This window comes from Cyphomyrmex costatus, unplaced genomic scaffold (assembly GCF_001594065.2).
Source record: "Cyphomyrmex costatus isolate MS0001 unplaced genomic scaffold, Ccosl1.0 scaffold340, whole genome shotgun sequence".
NCBI lineage: Eukaryota > Metazoa > Arthropoda > Insecta > Hymenoptera > Formicidae > Cyphomyrmex > Cyphomyrmex costatus.
Window position 1 is genome coordinate 205,542 of NW_017277557.1, and position 22,050 is coordinate 227,591.

General features: G+C 33.1%; 1 protein-coding gene across 1 annotated transcript; it reads right to left on the minus strand.

Moving 5' to 3' along the window:
- Nucleotides 1-6,826: 6,826 nt before the first annotated feature.
- Nucleotides 6,827-22,050, minus strand: unk (RING finger protein unk). The gene is made up of 11 exons (XM_018542640.1): nucleotides 21,841-22,050; nucleotides 12,102-12,524; nucleotides 10,621-10,844; nucleotides 10,139-10,281; nucleotides 9,764-9,943; nucleotides 8,472-8,664; nucleotides 8,109-8,377; nucleotides 7,807-8,019; nucleotides 7,554-7,709; nucleotides 7,314-7,466; nucleotides 6,827-7,196 (listed from the first exon to the last, which is right to left on the minus strand). The coding sequence occupies exons 1-11, from the start codon at nucleotides 21,954-21,956 to the stop codon at nucleotides 7,041-7,043; spliced, it is 2,226 nt and encodes a 741-aa protein (XP_018398142.1). The 5' UTR covers nucleotides 21,957-22,050; the 3' UTR covers nucleotides 6,827-7,040.

The following is a 22,050-nucleotide window of genomic DNA, read 5'->3' on the forward strand; positions in this document are numbered from 1 at the left end:
CCATATTCAACTGTGATTGGCCAATTTCTTAAGGCTTACGATTTGCGACTCTGTTGTAGAGTAGACACATAAGAGAGCAATGCCTAGATTTGTTTTTTATATTTATATATATATATATATATATAATATGTACAAGCTTAAAAATATTAAGATTTGTTTAAACGCGTTTATTAATTTGCGCTGCCTCCGCTGTTTTCAGTGGCCTCAAGCGCGCTTTTCCTAAACATTATACTGTATCGGAAGACGGTGTTTACCGTAATATTGCAAAAATAGTAAAAAATTGAAAAGGGGGCATTATTTCTATACGCAATTCCGTACTATCAAGAAGTTACATGGAGCATCGACTCGCAATTAAATTGAAGTCTCGTTAATTCACAATTATTTTGCTACGTGCAATCAGCGGTTTGACAATGCGGGATTTCGTTGAAATTGCGATTTTCTCCCATGATCGGCCTGAGAATGCGGAATTAGTTATAGAAATTGGAAACATTAACAGATCACATTCACTTCTCGCAGAACGCAACTTTATTACTTTCATAAGTCTGTCGAAAATGGCACTGTTTGCACATTGTTCTTCTCATGTAAATCGCTTACGTTTCTTCTCTCGCTTAACGTAGTCTTGTTCAAAACGTTAAATAATATGCGAAACTATTGCGGGCTATGTGGGTGGCCAATTTACGTTCACTTTTCTATCGAGACATTCAAGACGAGCATCTACAGAATTTGAGATTCGAGCTCTTCTTTCTAATTTTTATAAAAAAAAAAATAACATTGGCAATCCAATATGAAGGTGCAAATGACTGTTGCGTGACCTTATTAATTTTCGTTCCGTTCAAATGTTCCTACGATTGCTAAGATACTTGTTCTAATTGTTAAAATATATACTTTGCTTCTCTGGCAAATCTAAAAGAGTAGAACAAATAATTACATACAAGTGATGTTAATCACTTTATGCATTCGAAAATTATAAGATGAAAAATGTTCGTTAAACATGAATTTACTATTAATTAATTAGAAATTACAATGAATTAAAATTTACCAATGATATTGGCCTTAATATTATTAACGCGTTGTAAAAGCAACGAAGATGTTCCATTGTACACTTGACAGAAGTTACAATTCTAAAGAGAACATACAGATATAAGTAGTATACAAACGATTTGATCTAATTAGCACGATCACAATTGTACAGCCACTTGTTATCTCGTATCTTTAATAAACAGGCATGAAAACTCAGATCATGTAAGCTCGTATCGGCCACATTACTGCACTCTAATAAAAATCAACTATAATTATAATTAATTATAGTAACTATAATTGAGAATATTATATTATAATAACCGTAACGTAATTGACCGTTCCATAATTGACTAATCAACTGAAATAGATACAAAGAAAACTAATCTATGAATCTAGACAGTGGCTGCGTTCAGTAGAGAAAGCAGCTTTGCAGCTATCTTAAAATTCTTCTATATGATCAATTCATATATATTGTATAAGGAACCAATCCTATCGAAGAATTTTACAACAGCTTTAAAGTTGATTTCTCTGCTGAACGCAGCCAATGTTGACAATTCAAAGAATCTGTAACACATATATGTATATGATTGTTTCAAAGATTATAAACTGTATAATAACCATAATAAAGCGAGTCACGACAGATTGTATTTTTACTAATAATCGATTCTTACGGGACAATAAGAAATGCCCGAAAAGTCTTCGCGGACATTGAGCAAACGTTTTTCTTTTTTTTTTTTCTGTAAACAAGAACACACATCTCGCTACGAATAAACGAAGAGAATTTTCGTGATATCTAATGTCAGGGATCAGCCATGCCATTATCAAAATAACAAATGCAGTAATTGTTATATCAAAATTACGAGTGATTAAAGGACGACACAGGTCTATAGCAAGTACCTTTAGTTACAAATCGTGATATAAATGTTCAGCAAATTTTCCTTTAGATATTACAATTTTTGTTACGCAATTCATTATTATACAATATTCTAGTGATTATGTGTGTTTTTTCTTTCGTCCGAACCGTGATGATAATTTCTCCCCGAAGCTCTCAATTCTCGCTCGCTCATCGCGCGTCACGCGTGATTTACGGAAAGAATACAACGGGCATCATAATATTTTCAACTAGTGCACAAACAAACGCAATTACAATGTGATCTGACATCTGTTTGTAACGTAGAGGAGAAATCATTTACACAGGACGGAGCGTATAACGTTTTGTAATTGGTATTATTATTGTAACTTGTCAAAAATATATAGTGTTCAATTTAATTTTGCCCTATTGTTGGTTTTCTTTGTGCAATCGAAGTAAACGCAACGCGTTCCAAATTGGAAAGCCGCATTCGCAAGCATTTCAGCAGAATTTTGAGATTTAATTTCAAAAAGATTTTTTTGTAAGATTTAACGGGCACTGCCTGAAATATTAACGGTACTTAACACAGACTTGGAATTTTACTGCTCAATATAAATCGTTTTTTTTTTAAAGTGGTATAAGTCTAATATAAAAAAAAAAAAATGAGTTAATACTGAGATCTATGTGTAACTAAAACCGGCATTAACTCTTTTTTTTTTTAATAGGACTTATACCACTTAAAAAAAAAACAGCTCACATGTATCTTCGTTATCGATACATTACGTTTTTTTTATTTCTACGATGGTGTTATGAAAACCGATTGTTATTAAATTGATTCAATTAAATGCTTTCTAAGTACGACAGATAATGATTGAACGTATAACAATGATACATCATCAAAATGCTCCAAAATGTGCGAGATTATTGAAGAAACCAACAACGGGGACAGCAGTATATAAATATTCAACTGTATGTTTTCTTTGTTACACGATAATATAATATTAGCTAATCATCCACTTTGTTACTCTCCTATTACTCTATTTTGTAGCTAAATTTGTTGTTTTCACAATAATTTATGTTCTTAATACATTTTATATTTTTAATTGTGTTATTTAATTGTTATAGAAGTAAAATAGTACAATATATTATAATTGTTTGTAATATTCATATAATCCTATTATTCAAGAATATGATTTTCTAAACGTTCCGTAAAACGCGATCGTAACTTTCCTCCAATTATTCAAAAATGAAAAAGATTCTTTCGCATCTCTCCGTATACAAAGAACTGCTATGATCCGAATATGATCCCATTGTTTGTAACATTTTGTTGCCTTAAATACAAATAGAAGGAAGAGTTCGATCGCGAAATATCATTGAAAAAGAAATCGCATTCTTTATAAGTACTTTCGTTTCAACGATTTCAACAATTCGGGTCAAAAATACAATAAACGCGATCATTTATTACGTCACTTATTGTAGACTTATAAATCTCAATATATATCAAAAAATTGAAAATTTACCTTCTTCTCATAGTATATTAGTTATATAAAATCCGAGACATTGAAAGTAGTATACTAATTACTTGACATCTTATTTTTGTTTAAATAGATAAATAGATAATAAAACTAACATTTATGTACACGTAAGTGCCAAAATATGTCAAGTGGTTATACATGAGAAAAATTTTAAGGAAACATACATATATATCTCGATATAATAACATTTCCGTACTTATAAAGAATGTATTTAAATAAACGCAAGAAAAAATGCATTATAATGTTTCTCTCTTAAATATTAAATAGTTCTTTGAATATGGTGTTATGGTATATGCGGCCTCTAAGAAAATTAAGATATGCCGTCTATTTATTAGAGGTGAGATCTCTTATGAGACCACGTAACATTACATCAACCGGAAGAGTTAAAAAGAGAAGAAATAAAAGGAGAAAACTTGGATATTGTATAAGTAGACCTTAAAAATGTCGACAATGAAAAGAATGGGTTTTCTATCTTTCTAAAATTGCTTCTTATATCCTTCATCTAATTAAGAATGTAAAGCACATCAAAGAAAAGTTTAGTTCAATAATTTTTATGTATCTCTACGCTATTCTCTCTATTGTAGCATAACTTTTTAAAAACGATAATCTCTAGACCATATATACCATAATAGAGAAAATTGTAATTTTTCTTTTTAAATAACATCTATTATATTTTAATATTAATAATCTGCAATAAAAAACTGACGTAATAAAAACATTCATTTATTTTTTGGCCTCACTTTTTGATACTAAACTATGAAAGTAATTGAAAGGGTAAAAAAAATAAACAAGAAAGCAAAAAAACAATAACAACTAGCGTTGTTGCGAATGTCAGATAATTCCACAATTAAGTAAATGTCTGCTACAACAATACCCCTTTGAGTTAGATGATAAAAAAATTCTCGATTATATTTCTCGGAAGATTAATCGTGTGTAAACTAGTAAATGTCTTACAAGTCGTGTAAAAGTATTGTTTAGATGTTTTGTGCGGGGTATTATAAATTTGAGTTTAATAATTTCATAATTTTCAAAATCGTAATTACATATATGTATATTAAATAAAAGATAGTCTTTAAAATTGATTATTGTAACATTTCATGTCTATACGAAGAAAAAATTTGATAATGCTGTCCTATCTATCCTATAATCGTTTATATCTTAGGCAATATATATATATATATATATTTCTCATCATGAGTGTATAGTCATTTTTTTTATCAGAGTTTAACAACTACATTAAAATGAATATACGCATAGAGCCGGGTACATAGACGTGTGACACACGTCCTAATTAGCATACTTCTAGCATGCCACTGAACTGTAACTCGTATGTCACGTTTGACTTGTGTATGCATTATATCTTTATATATATATATATTTATTCATATGAGTTATTTTTTTGATTAAATTGAAAAATCCTAAGTATTTCTAACATCCTTACATCTACAATTGTAAAAGCCTACAACACGAAATGAGGGTAATTGGTTCAGTAATCTAATTGAATAATTGATTGAAGATAAACTTCTTCGTTACTATCACACACTATTTAATTTAAATGTTCTCTAATAACTCCATCGCAAATACTAGTACACAATTAAGCATATTTAAGACCTAAAAAGTAAATTGTGTTACAGAAAATACGAAACGTGTAAGCCACGTTACAAAACGAAAGAAAACAAGCATATTTTACGTAAAATTGTTAAAAATATTCATTAATGTAAACTTCGATCGATGTGTCCGAAGTATAAATGTTTTTCAACAAACTGCATCGATATATCTAATGTATATGACGAAAGGCAGAAGAAATAAAAAAAAGAGAAAACAAAATAAGCGGTAGTAACATCGATGAATAAAAAAAGAGAAACAAATGATATATATAATACCTTTTATACAATAAATTGTTTCAGCGCGCGCGCTCTCTATCTAATTATCGGTTGTTTTGTAAACTCCCACATTCTTTATAACTATATGCGAAATCTTTGTTATTAGATATATAAAAACCTAGAAATTATATAATATATATGCATAATATATATGTATATATATGTATGTGTGTGTATGTATATACAGGGTGAGATATCTAAAACAGATTACTTAAATAAGTAACGCTTGTTTTTGATAATACAAAAAAATTTTTTAGATGAAAGTGAAACGGTTTCGAGAGGGACGTATTTTGGTCACGTTGTTTTTTGTCTAGATGGGGGCACTAAAAAGATATGAAGGGTCCACTTTTTTAAATAGAATTACGCAACTTTTTACATGATATTTCTTTAATTCTGCATATAAAGATATGAAGGTACACATATAAAAAAAAATCAATGGTGTTTACGAGATATTTTATACTTTAGTCTGACATACATTAACATAAAATATTAAATAGCACATAAACTATTGATTTTTTGATAATCAAATCATAATATTTTTATGAACAAAATAAATGAAACGAATCAACTGATGTCAAGAAAAAACACATGATTGTTTCAAAAAGAATATGTATAATAGATAAAATAGATAATTTTTTAAATAAGCTTTGTGGTGCTTATTTAAAAAAAGCTTATTAAAAAGTTTTTTAGTGCCTCCATCTAGACAAAAAACGTGATCAAAACACATCCCCCTCGAAACCGTTCCACTTTTATCTGAAACACTTTTTCGTATCATTAAAAACAAGCGAGTTATTTAAGTGATCTATTTTAGATGCCTCATTCTGTATATACATATTTTGAACATGACCGGAGACACTACCGCGTCTCCTGACATATATACATACATCTCTTATATAATATTTATATCTTCAATATTAGGTTTTCAACGAAAAATATAAAATTTGTTAATACTTATATCATTACATTCAGTACGAATCAATTGGAAATCCTATTAAATATATAGATTTAAATATAATAGAAATATCATTTTTTCTGTGACATACGTTTCACAGCTCAACCATCGAGAAAAAATCCTCCCATTATTTTTTAATGCAAGTGGGAGACTTTTTTGTTGCGTTTATTAATATTATTAATTTTTCTTTAAACAATTATTATAGTTTTCGAGGTCCCGAAACTTTGTCCACAACTGCGATTATATTGTTCTCGCGCGCTAAATGTTCTGTAACCCGCATATATTTGCGTTATAAACGCTAAATGTGTATAGTGTTAACACCCTGCTAGATATTTATCTCTTGAATTATGTATAAAATAAAATCTTTATTTTTATTTGTTTAGATTCGATAACGCTGCTTTTTAGAGAGCGTTACATTTAAAAAATGTGATATTCACTGAATATATATATATATATTATATTATTATAATATATATATGTTGTGTATATATATATATATATCGAGAGAGAAAAATGTCAATGTAATTTAAGATTACACCAATAAAGATTCTAATCATATTCGTACTCACTTTGGCGATAAATTAATCGTATTCTTGCGGGTACATGCTTACCGCGATAAAAAACTTGTTTTTAGTTTTGTCACTGTACCAGAGTAAAAATACATAAGTCCTTGCAAAATCGTAATACTACTCACATGATATTATTTCAGAGTCTGCGACTGCTATCGCCTCAGTTTTTTTTTTTTAAGGACGAGAAGCAGAAATTGTAACAACAACAGGATTCTAAGGAAAGGTTTGGGTTTAACTTGTCGAGACAACTGGAGTTTGACAGTACGGGCATTCGCGCTGATTTGGGGCGCATGTCGAGCAGACCACATAATGATTGCAGGATAAAGTAACTGTACGATTTTGTTCCTCGCAAACCATGCACTTTGTTGCCGTTTCTCTGTACAGTACCTGATAATACAATAACAAGAATAAGCTGTATGTATTCTATTATTTTTGTAATCATATCAATTCGCTTGAAAGGTATTGACATTTGTTTTGGCTGATTGTGATAAAGCTTTTTTTTACCTTTTCCACCTCTTCGAGATCTGAGCGCAATTGTGATTGAATTGATTTCAAAGTGGCTATCGATAGTGATCTGAGTTCGCTTATTTTCCTCAGTGAATGGAGATACGGGCCGCCATTGGATGCCTTGTTCTCGACTCTGAGTGCTTTCAGTGCCTGCAAAAAATCTCTTTTCTGGAGCACGGCAAATTGAAATTTTAATATCGAAAGAGAGGCCTACGTTAAGTTAGGCGAGATATTCACCTCGTCTCTTTGTTGTTCGGCGATGGTCGCCTTCCTCTTCGCGTCCTCGCTTTCCATTTGCCATGCCGCGCAAGCCGCGCGTGCTTGATTAATACGCTCGTCCCATGTTGCCAATTGAGCACGACTCGAGGACAGTTCGTCTCTAAGCCTTTGTACCTACAAAAACGTGTATATATACGATCGATGCACCACAAGACTCATAATTTTCGATAGTATATCCGAGAGAAATTCTTTAAAATCGTGCAATTCTAACCTCGGATAACGATCCTGTGTTACTTGGACTAATGGAAAATGCATTGACCAATGGAGATGCCGGTAGAGTGGGTTGCGTACGCGACGGTGACATTCCTTGGCTCGCAAAATCGAATAAACTACTATTGAATCCACTAAGTTTAGAAGCCGAGCTGCTAAGTTGCGAAATGTGATTGCTAAATGGATCTGATATCTGATTCATAAATGGTAATGTCTGAAAGTAATCCAAAGAAAACATCAACTTTTAGTAAAATAATTCGATATTTCTCACAATATCAGCGGATAGAAATAAAAGCAGCTTACGGATTCCATAGAATCTTGATGAGAAAATCTCGATCCAGTGAGAAAACTAGTCTGTAATTGTTGTAATGGGCTTGATGTCGATGGCGAAAAATTGGTAAGAACTGAACGTTCAGCCATGCCCGGTATATTGACTGGGGCTGAGCTACCGAGTAGACCGGAGCTAGCTAGGCCTGCCGATATTGAATTGCCAATCGGTGAGTTTGTATCCCTATGAATTGAGTCGACTAAATTTAACGGATCGTCTAAATGTAACTCGTCTAACGCATTTCCTGAAAGGGAAAAAAAAAAAAAAAAAGGAATCAAATTGTGTTAGTTATTGTACAACATGTAAACATGAACATAAATAATATCATATACACTTACCTACTACAGATTCTACAGTATCGTTTGAATAGAACGAATTTGAAAGTGGTGAAACAGTGGTTGCTAATGAATGACTGCCTAATGTCCCATTCAAATTGTATGCAATATAGAGACTTTGTTTCTGTTGGGCCTTTTCAGCTTTAGTTAATAATGGATCGCTGTCGATGGCGACCATTTGCTTCCGAATTTCATTCTATTTTGAAATCAACATCAAGAGCATGAATATTAATCATACCACATTATGAATTATTCTAAACTGTACATATATAATTTTTAATTATACGATCTTTCGAAATTCGCGACCCAAAATTTTATAGCAGTTTTCAAAAATGATCTATACATTTTTATTTTAAGTAACAGTTTTTAAGATATAATAATAGAAAGAATTTAAATATGATTAATTATATAGATTACGTTTAGATGGCCACTTCTCTATGCGTGTAGTATTAGGTCTCATCTACAATAGTTTAATATTGATGTATCAGATTGGCAACAAGTTTGTAATCCGCTGTACAGATTGCGATTATTACAAATGAGGCCTTAGTGTGTGAGCACTGATTAATACTTACAAGTGTGTGCGCTTGCGCTTGTGTGGTGCGTAAAGGTAATTTATATAATCATATCTAAACTCTATCTCAAAAACTATTGTTTAAAATAAAGATTTATAAATAAATTTTTTACTGAATTGTGTTTGAGAACTGTTTGCTACAGTATTCTGAGCCGTAAATTTTGGGATATCTTGTATGCCAATAATACAGAAAATGACTTTAGAATTCAAAATAAAAACAAGTAATATAAATATGATTATTTATATACAGGATGTCTTAAACTTTTTAACACACTGTTTATGGATAGGTAGATCAATCTAAACTAAATCGAAAAATCCTTTACCATTTTGCAATTTTTGTAATGGTTAACGAGATTTAATTTCTAAAAATTAAGACTTATGAGTATTACTGCAGCCTAAAATCTACACATAAAACAATTTTAAGGTAACTTTATAAGTTCTTTAAAAAACATATTTCAGATAATTCATAAAGAATTGTGAAAAATATCTTAAAGTTGTCTTATGCGTCAATTTTATTCGCCCATAAATGATATCCAAAAAGTTTGGGACATCCTGTCCTGTATGTACACTTTATTATAATATATTGTATCGCGAAATTAAATTTACGCGAGCACGAAACCTTAACGGTCCTTCGTCTCTTACTCTAAATTTATTATTAAAAGTATCGTTAAGTCATATCGCTCTGCGGGTACAGTATTATGTCCAAAAAAAAAACAAAACTTACAACTTGTATAAGGGAACTAGGGTTGTAAAGTATGCTCGTAAGTTTTTGCTGCGCGGCTGCATTTATACCGGAATTGGTATTATTGGAATTATGTAGTTGAGCGCCTGGCGCCTTGCTGTGTGAGCTGTTACTACCCAAACTACTAGTGCTGGCGGATTCCGAGACCTCGCCGCTTCCATTCTGCAAATCAGTCAAGTGATATTTTTAACATAAGTGTCATTTTAAAATTTGTGTAATAAAAAATAAATAATATAAATTAAATTCCATCAGTTTGACAAACAAATTCACTGCTATTTTACTCCAACTTTTTTTAAAAATCCAATTCTATGTGAATATTTGGAAGCAGACTACGATATATAAAGAACTGATACTCACGCTACTGTCGCTGAGTGGTTTGTCTTTGTCGTGCGAGCGCTTGTCAGGAGGAAGAGCATTGCTGAGTATGTCGGCCAAATTCGCTCCGCAATCTATAGGTACTGCCATATCCCTCGCCAGGCTCATTTCTTCTGTTGGCAACACTGCTTCCATCAACACACCATACCAACGTCCCAATATATCAATTTTGAGAAACAATTTTGACGGCTAAGATTTAGCATTTATCAAGTCGGTTTTCTACGTGTAGGTATTCCAAATGTAATTCGCAAAAAGGACTCGCAAGCATGAATGCCGTACGACCGTGCGTCACGGGATCGTGCTCACGAGCTCGCGCTCGCCGCGCTGAGGAGATGATTCATTTTATGACCGTGTCGCAGACGGTCGTAGAATAGCCAGGTAGACGCGTATGTAAACTCTATATATCTATCGCCGTATGTGCACAATATTATTGAACTCATAGAATATATAAGACTTTTACGTACGATTGATGAGTGTACACTCACGGTCAACATGCGCGAAGGCGCAGAAGACGCCTCGCGGGCAGTAGCCAGCCTGCTGCACGTCGTTGCACTTGGTAGATTTGTAGATCTCAGGATGGAACTGCTGTTCCGTGCGAGTATGACAGTACGTGCATGCATCCCCTTGTTCACAGTTGCCCGGCTCACCCCATTCCTCGCCGTGTTTCACATTCGGGCATGGCGTTGAACTGCAATCATCGTTAACATTTATTCACTGAGGTCTTGTAAAAAAGAAAAAAGTAAATCCCTTGAGAATCCTTGGAGTTCACAATACTTTTCTTATACAAAATTCCAGGTAAGATTAAACAAATTTTAATGCAGCTTTGAAATAAATTAGGATACAAGTAATGGAAATAAACTATGTATTATAAATTAGTAGAGAGAATCTCACGTGAAACTATTAATGAATTCGATTGGATACAAGAAATGTGTAGTGGTTGTACACAAATTAAAAATGTATTTAATATAAAAATGGGTTCAGCTCCGCGATAATGTTTGCGGCCATATTTGATAGCGATGTTTTATAAGAAAGAAATAATATGTTAAAATTTCTTATACATGTTATTTGTAAACAAAGAGAATTTATAACAAAATAATAAGATCACTTTAAAACACTTGTAAAAATGTAGTCAAAGCTTAAACCGTGAAATCTCAATATATATTATTATATTGTTAAGTAAAATATGTATTCTATTATATGTATAATTCAAAATATTTGTAATCCACTTTTACACTCAGCAGTGCATCCAATTGAGTTCATTATATGTATATATTGTATTATTTTCTATAATTAGAGCCATAAAATATTATAATAGGATAGAGAAGGCTCATTATAGGAGATTTTTGGTGTAATTCAGGTATAGCAACCAAAGTGTACACCAAACATATACCTTACCATCGCCAAAAATCGCCTTATGATATAATGAGTTCTTCTGGAGAGTATTTATCTCTTCTACTGCCTCACTATTATTTAAATAAAAACTCACGACATACTCAAGAATGAGTGATTTTATGCCAGGTGTGTGTATACCATACTTGTTGCTAATCAATTATCGACAAGTAGCATCATGAAAAAATGATTAAAGAAAATAATAAGCATGTTCAAGTTGACAAAGCAGCTATCTTCGATGAACAATTGAACATGATTGGTTCTTACTTAAAGATCCAATCGATGTGATTTAATCGCTCGGTTACAAGTAAGCAGTTCCATCCAGCTCAAATATGGCCAATGTTTTTAGAAAGATAGAATTTTTATTTAAAAGAAAAATTCTAAAAACTCAAGTAACAATAAAGTTCCACGAAAATCCCTAATTTTCAAGGACAAAAAAATTTCCTAAAAAATTCAAGTTTCCAAGTTTTTTCCAGGTAGCAAACATCGTGATTTAGGTATTATTTCGAAACGGTGCCGTCCATGTCAATTGGTCAATTTTAATATTGATATTTACCGATATTTATATTTCCGTGGACTGCGCCGTTTGTCCTTGCTGTTGTGATATTGCGGACAGGCGTAGCCCTGTCGGCACAGCCGCGGTGGTCTCTTGCACGGCTCGGTCTTATAGTTGCTAAGCACATAGTTTGTGTCCTGCCACTTTGGATCCTCGTTCATTAAGTTACGCTCCTTGTCGAGTATGTTAGGCCCGTTCGACGAGGAGTTCGGGTCCGAGTCTGGATTCTCCAGCGCCTGGATCTCCTTGATGTCGTACACGGGCGGGCGCAGATCGTGATTGCCGTGCGCAAAGGCGCAGTGCGGGCCATTCTTCACGCAAAATCCACGCGTGTCGGTATCGTGGACGCACATGCATGTCTTGTAATAGCGTAGATGATAACGCCTTTCTGTGTCGCCCGCGGTACGATGCAGAAAAGGACACCTGTTCAACAAGATAACATTTTTCTCGATTAAATTTCGACAAAACATTTTCACAATACTTTTTGTGCGCGCTTTTTTTTCTACCAATCATTAACAATCACACTCGCATTCCTCGCTGATATCAAATTTAATGTGTGCCTTAAACTTCCACTATGTGCACAGTGACCATCTATATTTTGAGGACAGGTCGCTGTCTTATACATTAACTTGTTTCTTTGCAACTCAATTTTGTCCTTTATTTTCAAATATTGTCCTTTATTAATCTTTATTTTTACATTACGAGACTTTTTTTTTAACTAGAGTTCTAATAAGCAAATTTTTACGGAAAATATTTTACAGTTTTATGCATATAAATGCAATTTGTTTTTGTTAATTATATTTTTTAATTTTTCAAATTAAATTTATTCAAACTAGAGTTATTTTCACTTTTTATTATTTTAAATCAAGGATTTGTTGATACAGTCAAACCAGTTTCAAACTATTACAAAACTGCACATATCTCACTTTAATTATTATTAATAAAATAATACTGTGCAATAAAATTTAATAATACACAATTAATCTTGACAGTCACAAATTGGTTTGAAACATGTAGGAACAAAGCCTTAAAATTTTCAGATTTGTCCTTAATTTTCTATATATTAGCGATAATAAAAATTTTTTTTAATATGTTAGGAGCATCTTTTTTTTAATGCTCTAAGTAAATTACGAGGAGTAAGTTACGGGACTGATATTTTATGGTATTTTGTTTCACATTTAAAGATCGAGATATATGTTTAACAGATGGGTATCACAAACTTTGATAACTCGCGATTATATAGCCCACCTAATATCCGAATAAGATTTAGGTGCATATGTGAGTCTTTGTTGTATCATCGTGCCAAGTACGAGAGAGAAAATCGATAAGAGTGAGCTTCCTTTGTTCATCCGTTATAACGTTGGGAGTTTTGGGGAAGAAATTCACACGATAAGCCCGGACAATCGCTTATCAATGAAAAAAATCACTTTATACATTGAATACCGAGTAATAAAAATTTATAGTCCTAAAAATAATTTACGACCAATTTGAAGGATATCAATAAATCATCATTTAAATTCCACGCGACGATATTTCTTGCATAAAATCAAAAATAGAGAAATGTGATACAATCTTTTCTTGTAAAATTGTTACTATGTCGCTCATACAAAGAAAAAGCAAAAGAGACTAACGAGATTAATTGTTGTATAAGTATATATATATATATGTAAAGTTTATTCGACTTCAGCAAATGAAAATTGAGCTGTAAAAATTCCGTTCTTTGTAATTTAAAAAACCACTCGTTCGTGACTTGTAATTGGTAGAACGTTGTTGATAGCGAATGTTCACCTGTTTATGCAGATTGAGTGCGTATTTCGATGCAGGCGGCACACGATGCTTGTTTTTCTGCTGGATTGCTAACTAGATTAGATTCTTGCTACCGTATTGGCTGCGATGCTGGCAATGTCGATACCGCAGCCAATACGATGACAAGACTTTAATTCAGCTAGGAATCCAGCAGAAAATAAGCATCGTGTGCCGTCGGCTTAAGCAGTTACTGTCATGAAAACAAAGTTACAAAACGTGATACAAGGCGTCGTTAAACATGTTAATTTATGCGTAAAGTGCGGAGTTAATTATGCGATGTTACAATGTCATTGTTTTCGGGCAAAAGGCACGCCGGAATGTATATTATAATCGATACTGCGAACCGGGGATATATGTTCTCCATTTTGAAATCGAAGAAATCCCAAAGGAAATCTATGATCACAAAGAAAAAAAATTACTTCCTGAGAATTCGTGGCATCAACCGAGAACACCAGATCGCGTTCTCGTCGAGAAGGGTTATCGACGTTATCGTTATGGAATTATCGAGTACCATCATTACCGATAAGGGAATTTACGTCGGAAACATTGCTTCGATCCAAAATGTCACGTCGCATCTTTTATCGGGGCAGAATCGCGCATTATCTACGTTACGTGTTAAAGGCCAACAAAACAAGGAGGAGGTACACGTGCCTCTATTTCTTCTCACCCCTTTTTTCTCTTTTTTTTTATTTTGTATCCTGTGCACCTCTCTTATATACCCGAGTTCTCTATTACCACTCACAGACTTTTATACTTGTTATAATTATAATTGTAACGTTTATTTTGAAGGAAGATTATCTCTAAATAAAAGTCTAACATTGAAGAGCTAGTTTTGCAATGAAACGACGTTTGTCAAGTCTTTATATTACTCTCTAAACTGAATTTTATTTTAATATATTACTAAAATTTCTTTTAAAAAGTACAATATGATAAAAGAGAATAAAATATCTATGTTTAAAATTGGTTTTCTCGTGCTTTATTTTATCTCTCTTGTTTAAATTAGCTTGACTTTTGCAGTAATTCTAATTGGATCCGATATATTATACTACAAAGTTTGATTAAGCTAATAGGTGCAAATTCGGTGAATGGTCGACTCTTACCTAGAGACTTTATGCTATTCTAAAACACGTGATAAAATTATCGATCTGTCTATTTATCTATCTTCTCTCCAATTTCCGATTTGTAAATGAGCCGTCCGCCTCGTAGATTATAGCGACAACCGCGAAGACAATAGGTTTGTTAACGTTGAAATCTCATACTTTATAATTTTTGCATTAAAAATGAGATAAATATAAGTCATCCATGCATTTTTTTTTTAAATAAAAGAAAGTAATTTTTCTGAAAAATTCTAAAAATATTGATAAGTAGATCGGGTATATTCTTATCGAACAGTGATATTTCAAATTTCGGTCACCTACATGTACGGTATTTTTTTTATTGTAGATTCGGATTACACGATAAAAGATAAGACTCTTATATCGAACTCGATTACATTTAGTGTGCATTGGTACATATTAAAGTCGTCGCACACTGAGAAAAAATATTGTTTTACTAACCTAATTTATCTATGACTTTATTTCTTTCAAAGAATGCACACATTCAAATGTAAAACATATAATATATTAGTCAAATGAACACTTTTCTTAGTGCACAAATTGAAGATAAGCAAAATAGATCCAAACTTACGAGGGTGGATCAAATACAAACGAGAATTCCGCTCTAGAAAAGAGCCTAGAGAAGATGAAATAAGACAATACAATGTTAACAATGTTTTGGTGGAGATGTTAGAAGACGATCTCTAACTTGAGTGTCCTCGGGTCGGTATAGCAGTCTACAACAAGAATAAGAAAAAGGTTCATCCATCCGTCGCACAACGGATCATAATTAAATTTCTGACGAAGATGATTCAGTCTGCTGAAATTCTCCGTAAATTAAGCCAACAATTCCGGAAATCAACCCTCACAGCTCCATGTGTTCTTTTAGCATAAAACTCTCTGGAACAGGGTATGTTAAGTTAGCACTCCAACTATAGTACTCAGGAGTTCTGATTGGAGTTCCCACTTCCTTTTGACGAGACAAAGAGTTCCCTATAGTTAATAACAAGAGTTCCGCTCAATAAACATTTTTTTTTACATTTTTTAAAAATGGGGTGCTAACTTTTTATCGAATTTCGAGGTGGAATAGTTCTGAACGGCTTAATAACTTCAATTTGCGATTGCCTAGAGTTCCTAATATGTAAAAAAATTTTCGAATAATAAAAAAAAAATTAAATTTTTGAAGAATTAATTTTTAGATACAATAGTTCTGATGATAATTCCTGCTTCTTTTTGACGATACGAAGAGTTCTCTATGATTTTTAATGACATATGCGCTTAATAATCATTTTTCAATAATTTAAAAAAAATGGGGTGCTAACTTTTTAACGAAATTCAAGGTCGCATAGTTCTGATCAGCTTAACAGAACTATTTTGTGAATACCTAGAGTTCTTGATACATAAAAAACATTTTTGAAATATAATAAAGTTTAAAAAAAATAGTGGAAATCTTTGAAAATTTTTTGGAGAGTACCGAGTAGTTCTGAATAGCGTTTCTTATAGTACTCGACGAGTTCTATCGAAAACTGTAAGGTGAAGAAGCGATTGGACCAACGGTTTGCAAGATACAGCGACATTTGTCGGAAGATCAACAATTCTTAGAGTGAGTATATCTCGGTTGGTACTCCCAAAAAACTTTCCGACGTGAGACTTAGAAAAAATTTTTGATCAAAAATTTTTTGAGAGTACCGAGTAGTTCTGTTCGGAGTTCTGGACAATTCTCGACGAGTTCTGTCGAAAAGTATCAGAGCTCAAAGCGATTGGACCAACGGTTCCTGAGATATACTTATTTAAAAATTGTATAATCTTACAAATTTAACAAATGTCGCTGTATCTTACAAACCGTTGGTCCAATCGCTTTTTCACCTTACAGTTTTCGATAGAACTCGTCGAGAACTATAAGAAACGCTACTCCGAACTACTCGGTACTCTCAAAAAATTTTCCGACGTGGGACTTGGAAAAAAATTTGAAGTCAAAATTTTTTGGGAGTACCGAGTAGTTCTGATCGGAGTTCTGGACAGTTCTCGGCGAGTTCTGTCGAAAAGTATCAGGGCTCAAAGCGATTGGACCAACGGTTTCCGAGATATACTCACTTTAAAAATTGTTGATCTTCTGACAAATGTCGCTGTATCTTGCAAACCGTTGGTCCAATCGCTTTTCCACCTTACAGTTTTCGATAGAAGTCGTCGAGTACTATAAGAAACGCTACTCAGAACTACTCGGTACTCTCTAAAAAATTTTCAAATATTTCTACTATTTTTTTAAAACTTTATTATTCTTCAAAAATGTTTTTTATGTATCAAGAACTCTAGGTATTCACAAAATAGTTCTGTTAAGCTGATCAGAACTATGCGACTTAGTAATAAAACGGTGCCTTCAGAACAAATTTTTCAAAAAGAGAATCAATCAATTTCCTTCTATGAAGTCTCATAATAAATTCACCGTATACGACAAAAGACATTCTACTGGAGTTGAGCTTGAAAGAGGCATGTATTATATTATATTTGAGAAACATTTTTTGACTGTTGGATAAGATAAGATTCAAAAATGCTGTCTCCACTTTGTACGATCATGGTAGCCGAAGGCCAAACAATGACGCTACAGATGAAACAGTCATTTTTAAAGAAGGTATAAGCTGACATCATACATCGTAGACGTGATTGACACGGACATAGGGTTCATTCTTATGACCCTAATGTGTCGACTTCAAAATACGGAATAAAAAGAGTAAGAAATTGGCCAATCAATCACAGTCGAATGTGAGAAAAATAATCAACTTTGATCAATTTCTTATTTTTACTTCTTACTCCGTATATTAGACGACGCATAATGCTTACTGTACACTGGATGCTATGAATGATGAGCTACAAACGATATCCAATAAGAGCTCTGTTTTGCATCGTCACGTGAGAAAAAGTAGACTTCTTATTGGATATCATTCGTCGCTTATCGTTCATCGCTAATCGCATCTAGTGTGCAATAAACATAATAGCTTCATGCGATAAGCGATATCCAGTAAGTGCATAGATTGTTCAGAAAAGTTGTATGTTTATTGAATATCGCGCGTCACGTGATAAATTAATCGCGCTAGTCTGCTAAAATTATTAGTACCAACCTATAAATGTATCTCGAATAAAAAAATAGATAGAAAAGCCATTTAAATAGAAATGTAAAATTTTTTTTGAAAAAATGTAATTTAAATACAAATTACTAAATAGGTATTTTGCATTTTCATTTTAAATACATTTATTTCAAATAACACCTCATGTATCTCTGGCATAAATTGATAAAGAGATGTATTTTACTGTCGAGATACTGCTATGTTTCCTAATTTGATAACATGAAAACGGGTTTAAACCGCGAAATCCTCAAAACATTTTATGGTGTTGTTAAGTAAAATATGATTTTATAATTCGAAATATTCTTATTGCACTTTTATACTCTCAAATTAAATCAGTATACAATGGCTATAAGTAGTGCACAAAAAAACTTTACTAGAATATGTTCATATAAAAATATTGCAATCTTGCTTGTTTTAAAGATTTTAATATTGATTTGATTGTATTGATACAAGATTTTTGATTGAGTGAATTTTAAATTGAATGCAAAGTAATACTTGCATTAATACAAAAATTCGATCAAATCAAGACTAAAATTTTTAAAGCAAGCAAGATTATATTTTTGTTTAAATGAGCATATCATGAATGATGTATTTTTTGTGTGCTCCAAAATAAATTCGCTATTAAGTTTTTTTTTTTGTTGTTGTAAAAATACCTCTATTGATCTTGAAATAATATCGAAAATAAATAATGACAAAATAAACTTTAACTGCTCTTGATAAATTTAATTTTGGGAACTTTTCATAAAAATCATCTTTTTTTATTTTGAAAGGAGTGCATATACACCGAGTAATCTGGGACATCCTATCTGTATTTACTTTATATACAATTTTATATTTTGCGTGTATAAAACAATCTTGGTTAGGACTAGTGCTGCCAGTCGGAACGGGTTCCCTTCTAATATTTTCTATGATACAGAAACGTGTTAAAAGCGCGGGGATCCCAATAAACATAAATCTAAGTTTTTTAAATAATATATGTTAAAGATTAAATTTAAAAATAGGATAAGAAAAATAATTGTTAAAATAACTATTTTGAAAAAGGAATGGAAAAGGAAAAGGATAAGATATTGTAGAAAAACACATTATTACATAATCATTTTTAAAAATACTTTATTTATGGCTGAAAATAAAGGATACCAACATTTCTTGCAAGAGTAAGGAAAGCTGTCAAAAACCTGACCAGTATTCATGAAAAAAATTACAATTTGTAAAATAAAAATTAATATGTCGATTAGAATAATATATAATATATATATATATATATATTATATAATGTTATATTGTAAAAATTAACTATTTATTGAAATCTAGTTTGTTTTTATCACAGATATAAATTATATTTTGCATGTTATTTTCCTATTCCTTCATATTAAGTCTCGTCCCTTCTGCCTGTTTATGGGGATCGCGCCAAATTCTAAAACTGTCTAACACTAAATACGTTATTGTAGTTACCATGATTATCATGCGCACGGGCTAACCATTGAAGGGGGAACCCGGTCCGACTGGCAGCACTGGTTAGGACTAGGGATTATATAAACAATGTTGAGTTCTTAAAATTAGATTTAGATACTTAATATAAAGCATTAGTTAGAAAATTTGTATGTATGTAAATTTGTACGATGTGTCAATGACACATAAATCGTGTGTGTAAGCCTACTAATAATAAATCGATAAAATAGACTTTAGGATCCCCTTAAGCTCATGTCACTCTAACTACACATTGGAGATCGAGGACTGCGAATTGAAGATTTGAATTCAGCCAGTCACAGAGAAACAGACTGAAATTATTTGACTGCACTGGCCGAATTGTAATCTCCAATTTGCAATTCTTAATCAATCTCCAATATGTAGTGTGACACAGGCTTTATATATGTGTGTCACACTATATTATTGGAAGTTGAGAATTGCGAATTAAAGATTAGAATTCGACCGATAAGATAATTTGAATTTTGATCTGTTTCGTTCTAATTGACTGAATTTTAATCCTCAATTCGCAATCCTTTTTTATGACGAAGGTGTAATTGCAAATTTATCGTTGCTAGGGAATTTTCCTTAAATTTGGAGATCTGTTTCTTTCCATCGAGAGATTTTTTGGGGGTGCAAAAAGTTTAAGAGAGTTCTTTGGCGACTTTTTGGGAAGAAAATATAATGAAATACCCAAATTACAACTAAAATATCGAGATAATCACAACATATGGGAATAACTTTTGAACAAATCTGACATTTGTAACATTTTTTAAATTATTTCACCCTCGTTCATCAAATGTTAAACAAAGGGCCAATAATGCGAGTGTTGCGAATGTCAAATGGTACGCACCTCGAGTCGTAAGCGCGCGCACTACACAGACACGTAAGGGTGCGTTCAGACCTAAACAGAAAAGCAGAAAATAGGAAAGCGGCAGTCAATCAGAACTCGTGTTGGAAGTCACTGGTTTCGGCTTTTTGTACTGCTTGCTATCAACGCAAGAGTTTTGATTAACTGCTGCTTTTCTGCTTATATCTGAACCCACCCTCATGGCACATAAAAAAAACTTGAGCAGTAAGCAATTGACCAATCACAGTAAAGATCGTAAAGCCATAACGTGAGCAGTAGCCAATCTAACATGTTGATTTCTTTAACTGCCTTAAGTTTTTCGTGTGTCCTAAAAGTTGAACTAAATTTTTTGCACCGCTCGTCTTTCCTCCTTTTACGATTTGCGCTTTCCGCTTTTCCGTCAAGGTGTGAACGCACCCTAACACGCGGCTCTGCTGCGACTATCTAACCGAAAGAACGCAATATACAATTCTGCGGTATGGTAACGTGAATGTACCATTATTCTACAGTTTATTAGACAATTATAGATTATAATTATTATACTTTATACCTCGACTTTCTATATTGTATGTTACTTGAAATTGACTCTTGTCCTTTGTTATCGTTTATTGTTAGGTAAATGTATCAATTAATGAATAATGAATCAATTGCTGTGTGGACAAAGTGAGGAGACATTTCAAATATCAAGCTTTCAACGATACGTACGATTCTAAGTAAAAATTCGTTACTAAATTTTTATAAACAACTTACGAGTCATACATATTGCAGGATTAATATTTGAAACGTTTTATCACTTTGTCCAACAATCGGTTTCACGGTTACTAACTGATACACTGCACATTTACCTTACGCGCGGTATCTGCTTCCTTATCTTACTCCTGATCCCCGCTGAAGACCCGAGCAACAATTGTTTCTCGTCGTGGGGGATGAAAGAGACGCGCGCCGGAACGTAAACACGTACGTGCGCGCGCGAGGGACACGTATGTCGCGATCGCAACGCTACGTGTATATATACGTCGCGTTACGTTATTTATATACATATATATATATACACCACACACACACACACACGATATGTAATGCACATACACGCACACGTACGCATCGCGCGTATACTTATCGACACGAAGGAGCCTGCCGTTCGGCGACACCACGACGACGACGACGAGAGAAAGACTGGTCGCGCGAGTGACGTTTCGAAGCAGAATCGTCGCGTCGTGAATGCCGTAATTCGCTCTCTGCCATGATGTTCCTACACACGCACGGGAGCAGCACAGAGAGACCGAGGCGAGAAGAACGCATACCGTGTACACACATACTACGTAATTACCACGCGATGCGCAATAGAGGAGGAAAGAGTGATTATTAAAAAAAAAAAAAGGAATAAAAGACAAAGAACTTACTCGTCCCCGTCGGGGCAGATGCCAGTCGTCTCGTCATACTTGGTGCAATAATTATCGGCACTGTAGTTGAAGGTGCGGTCCCTCTTTCTCACCGGTCTGCGTCTCCGCTGGTTCATGAAGTGCCAGTTGAAGCACGTGAACGGTCGGTGCTGCGTGCATTTGCGCTGTATGAAGAGGGGACACTGATCGACGCGGAACTCCTTCAAGTAT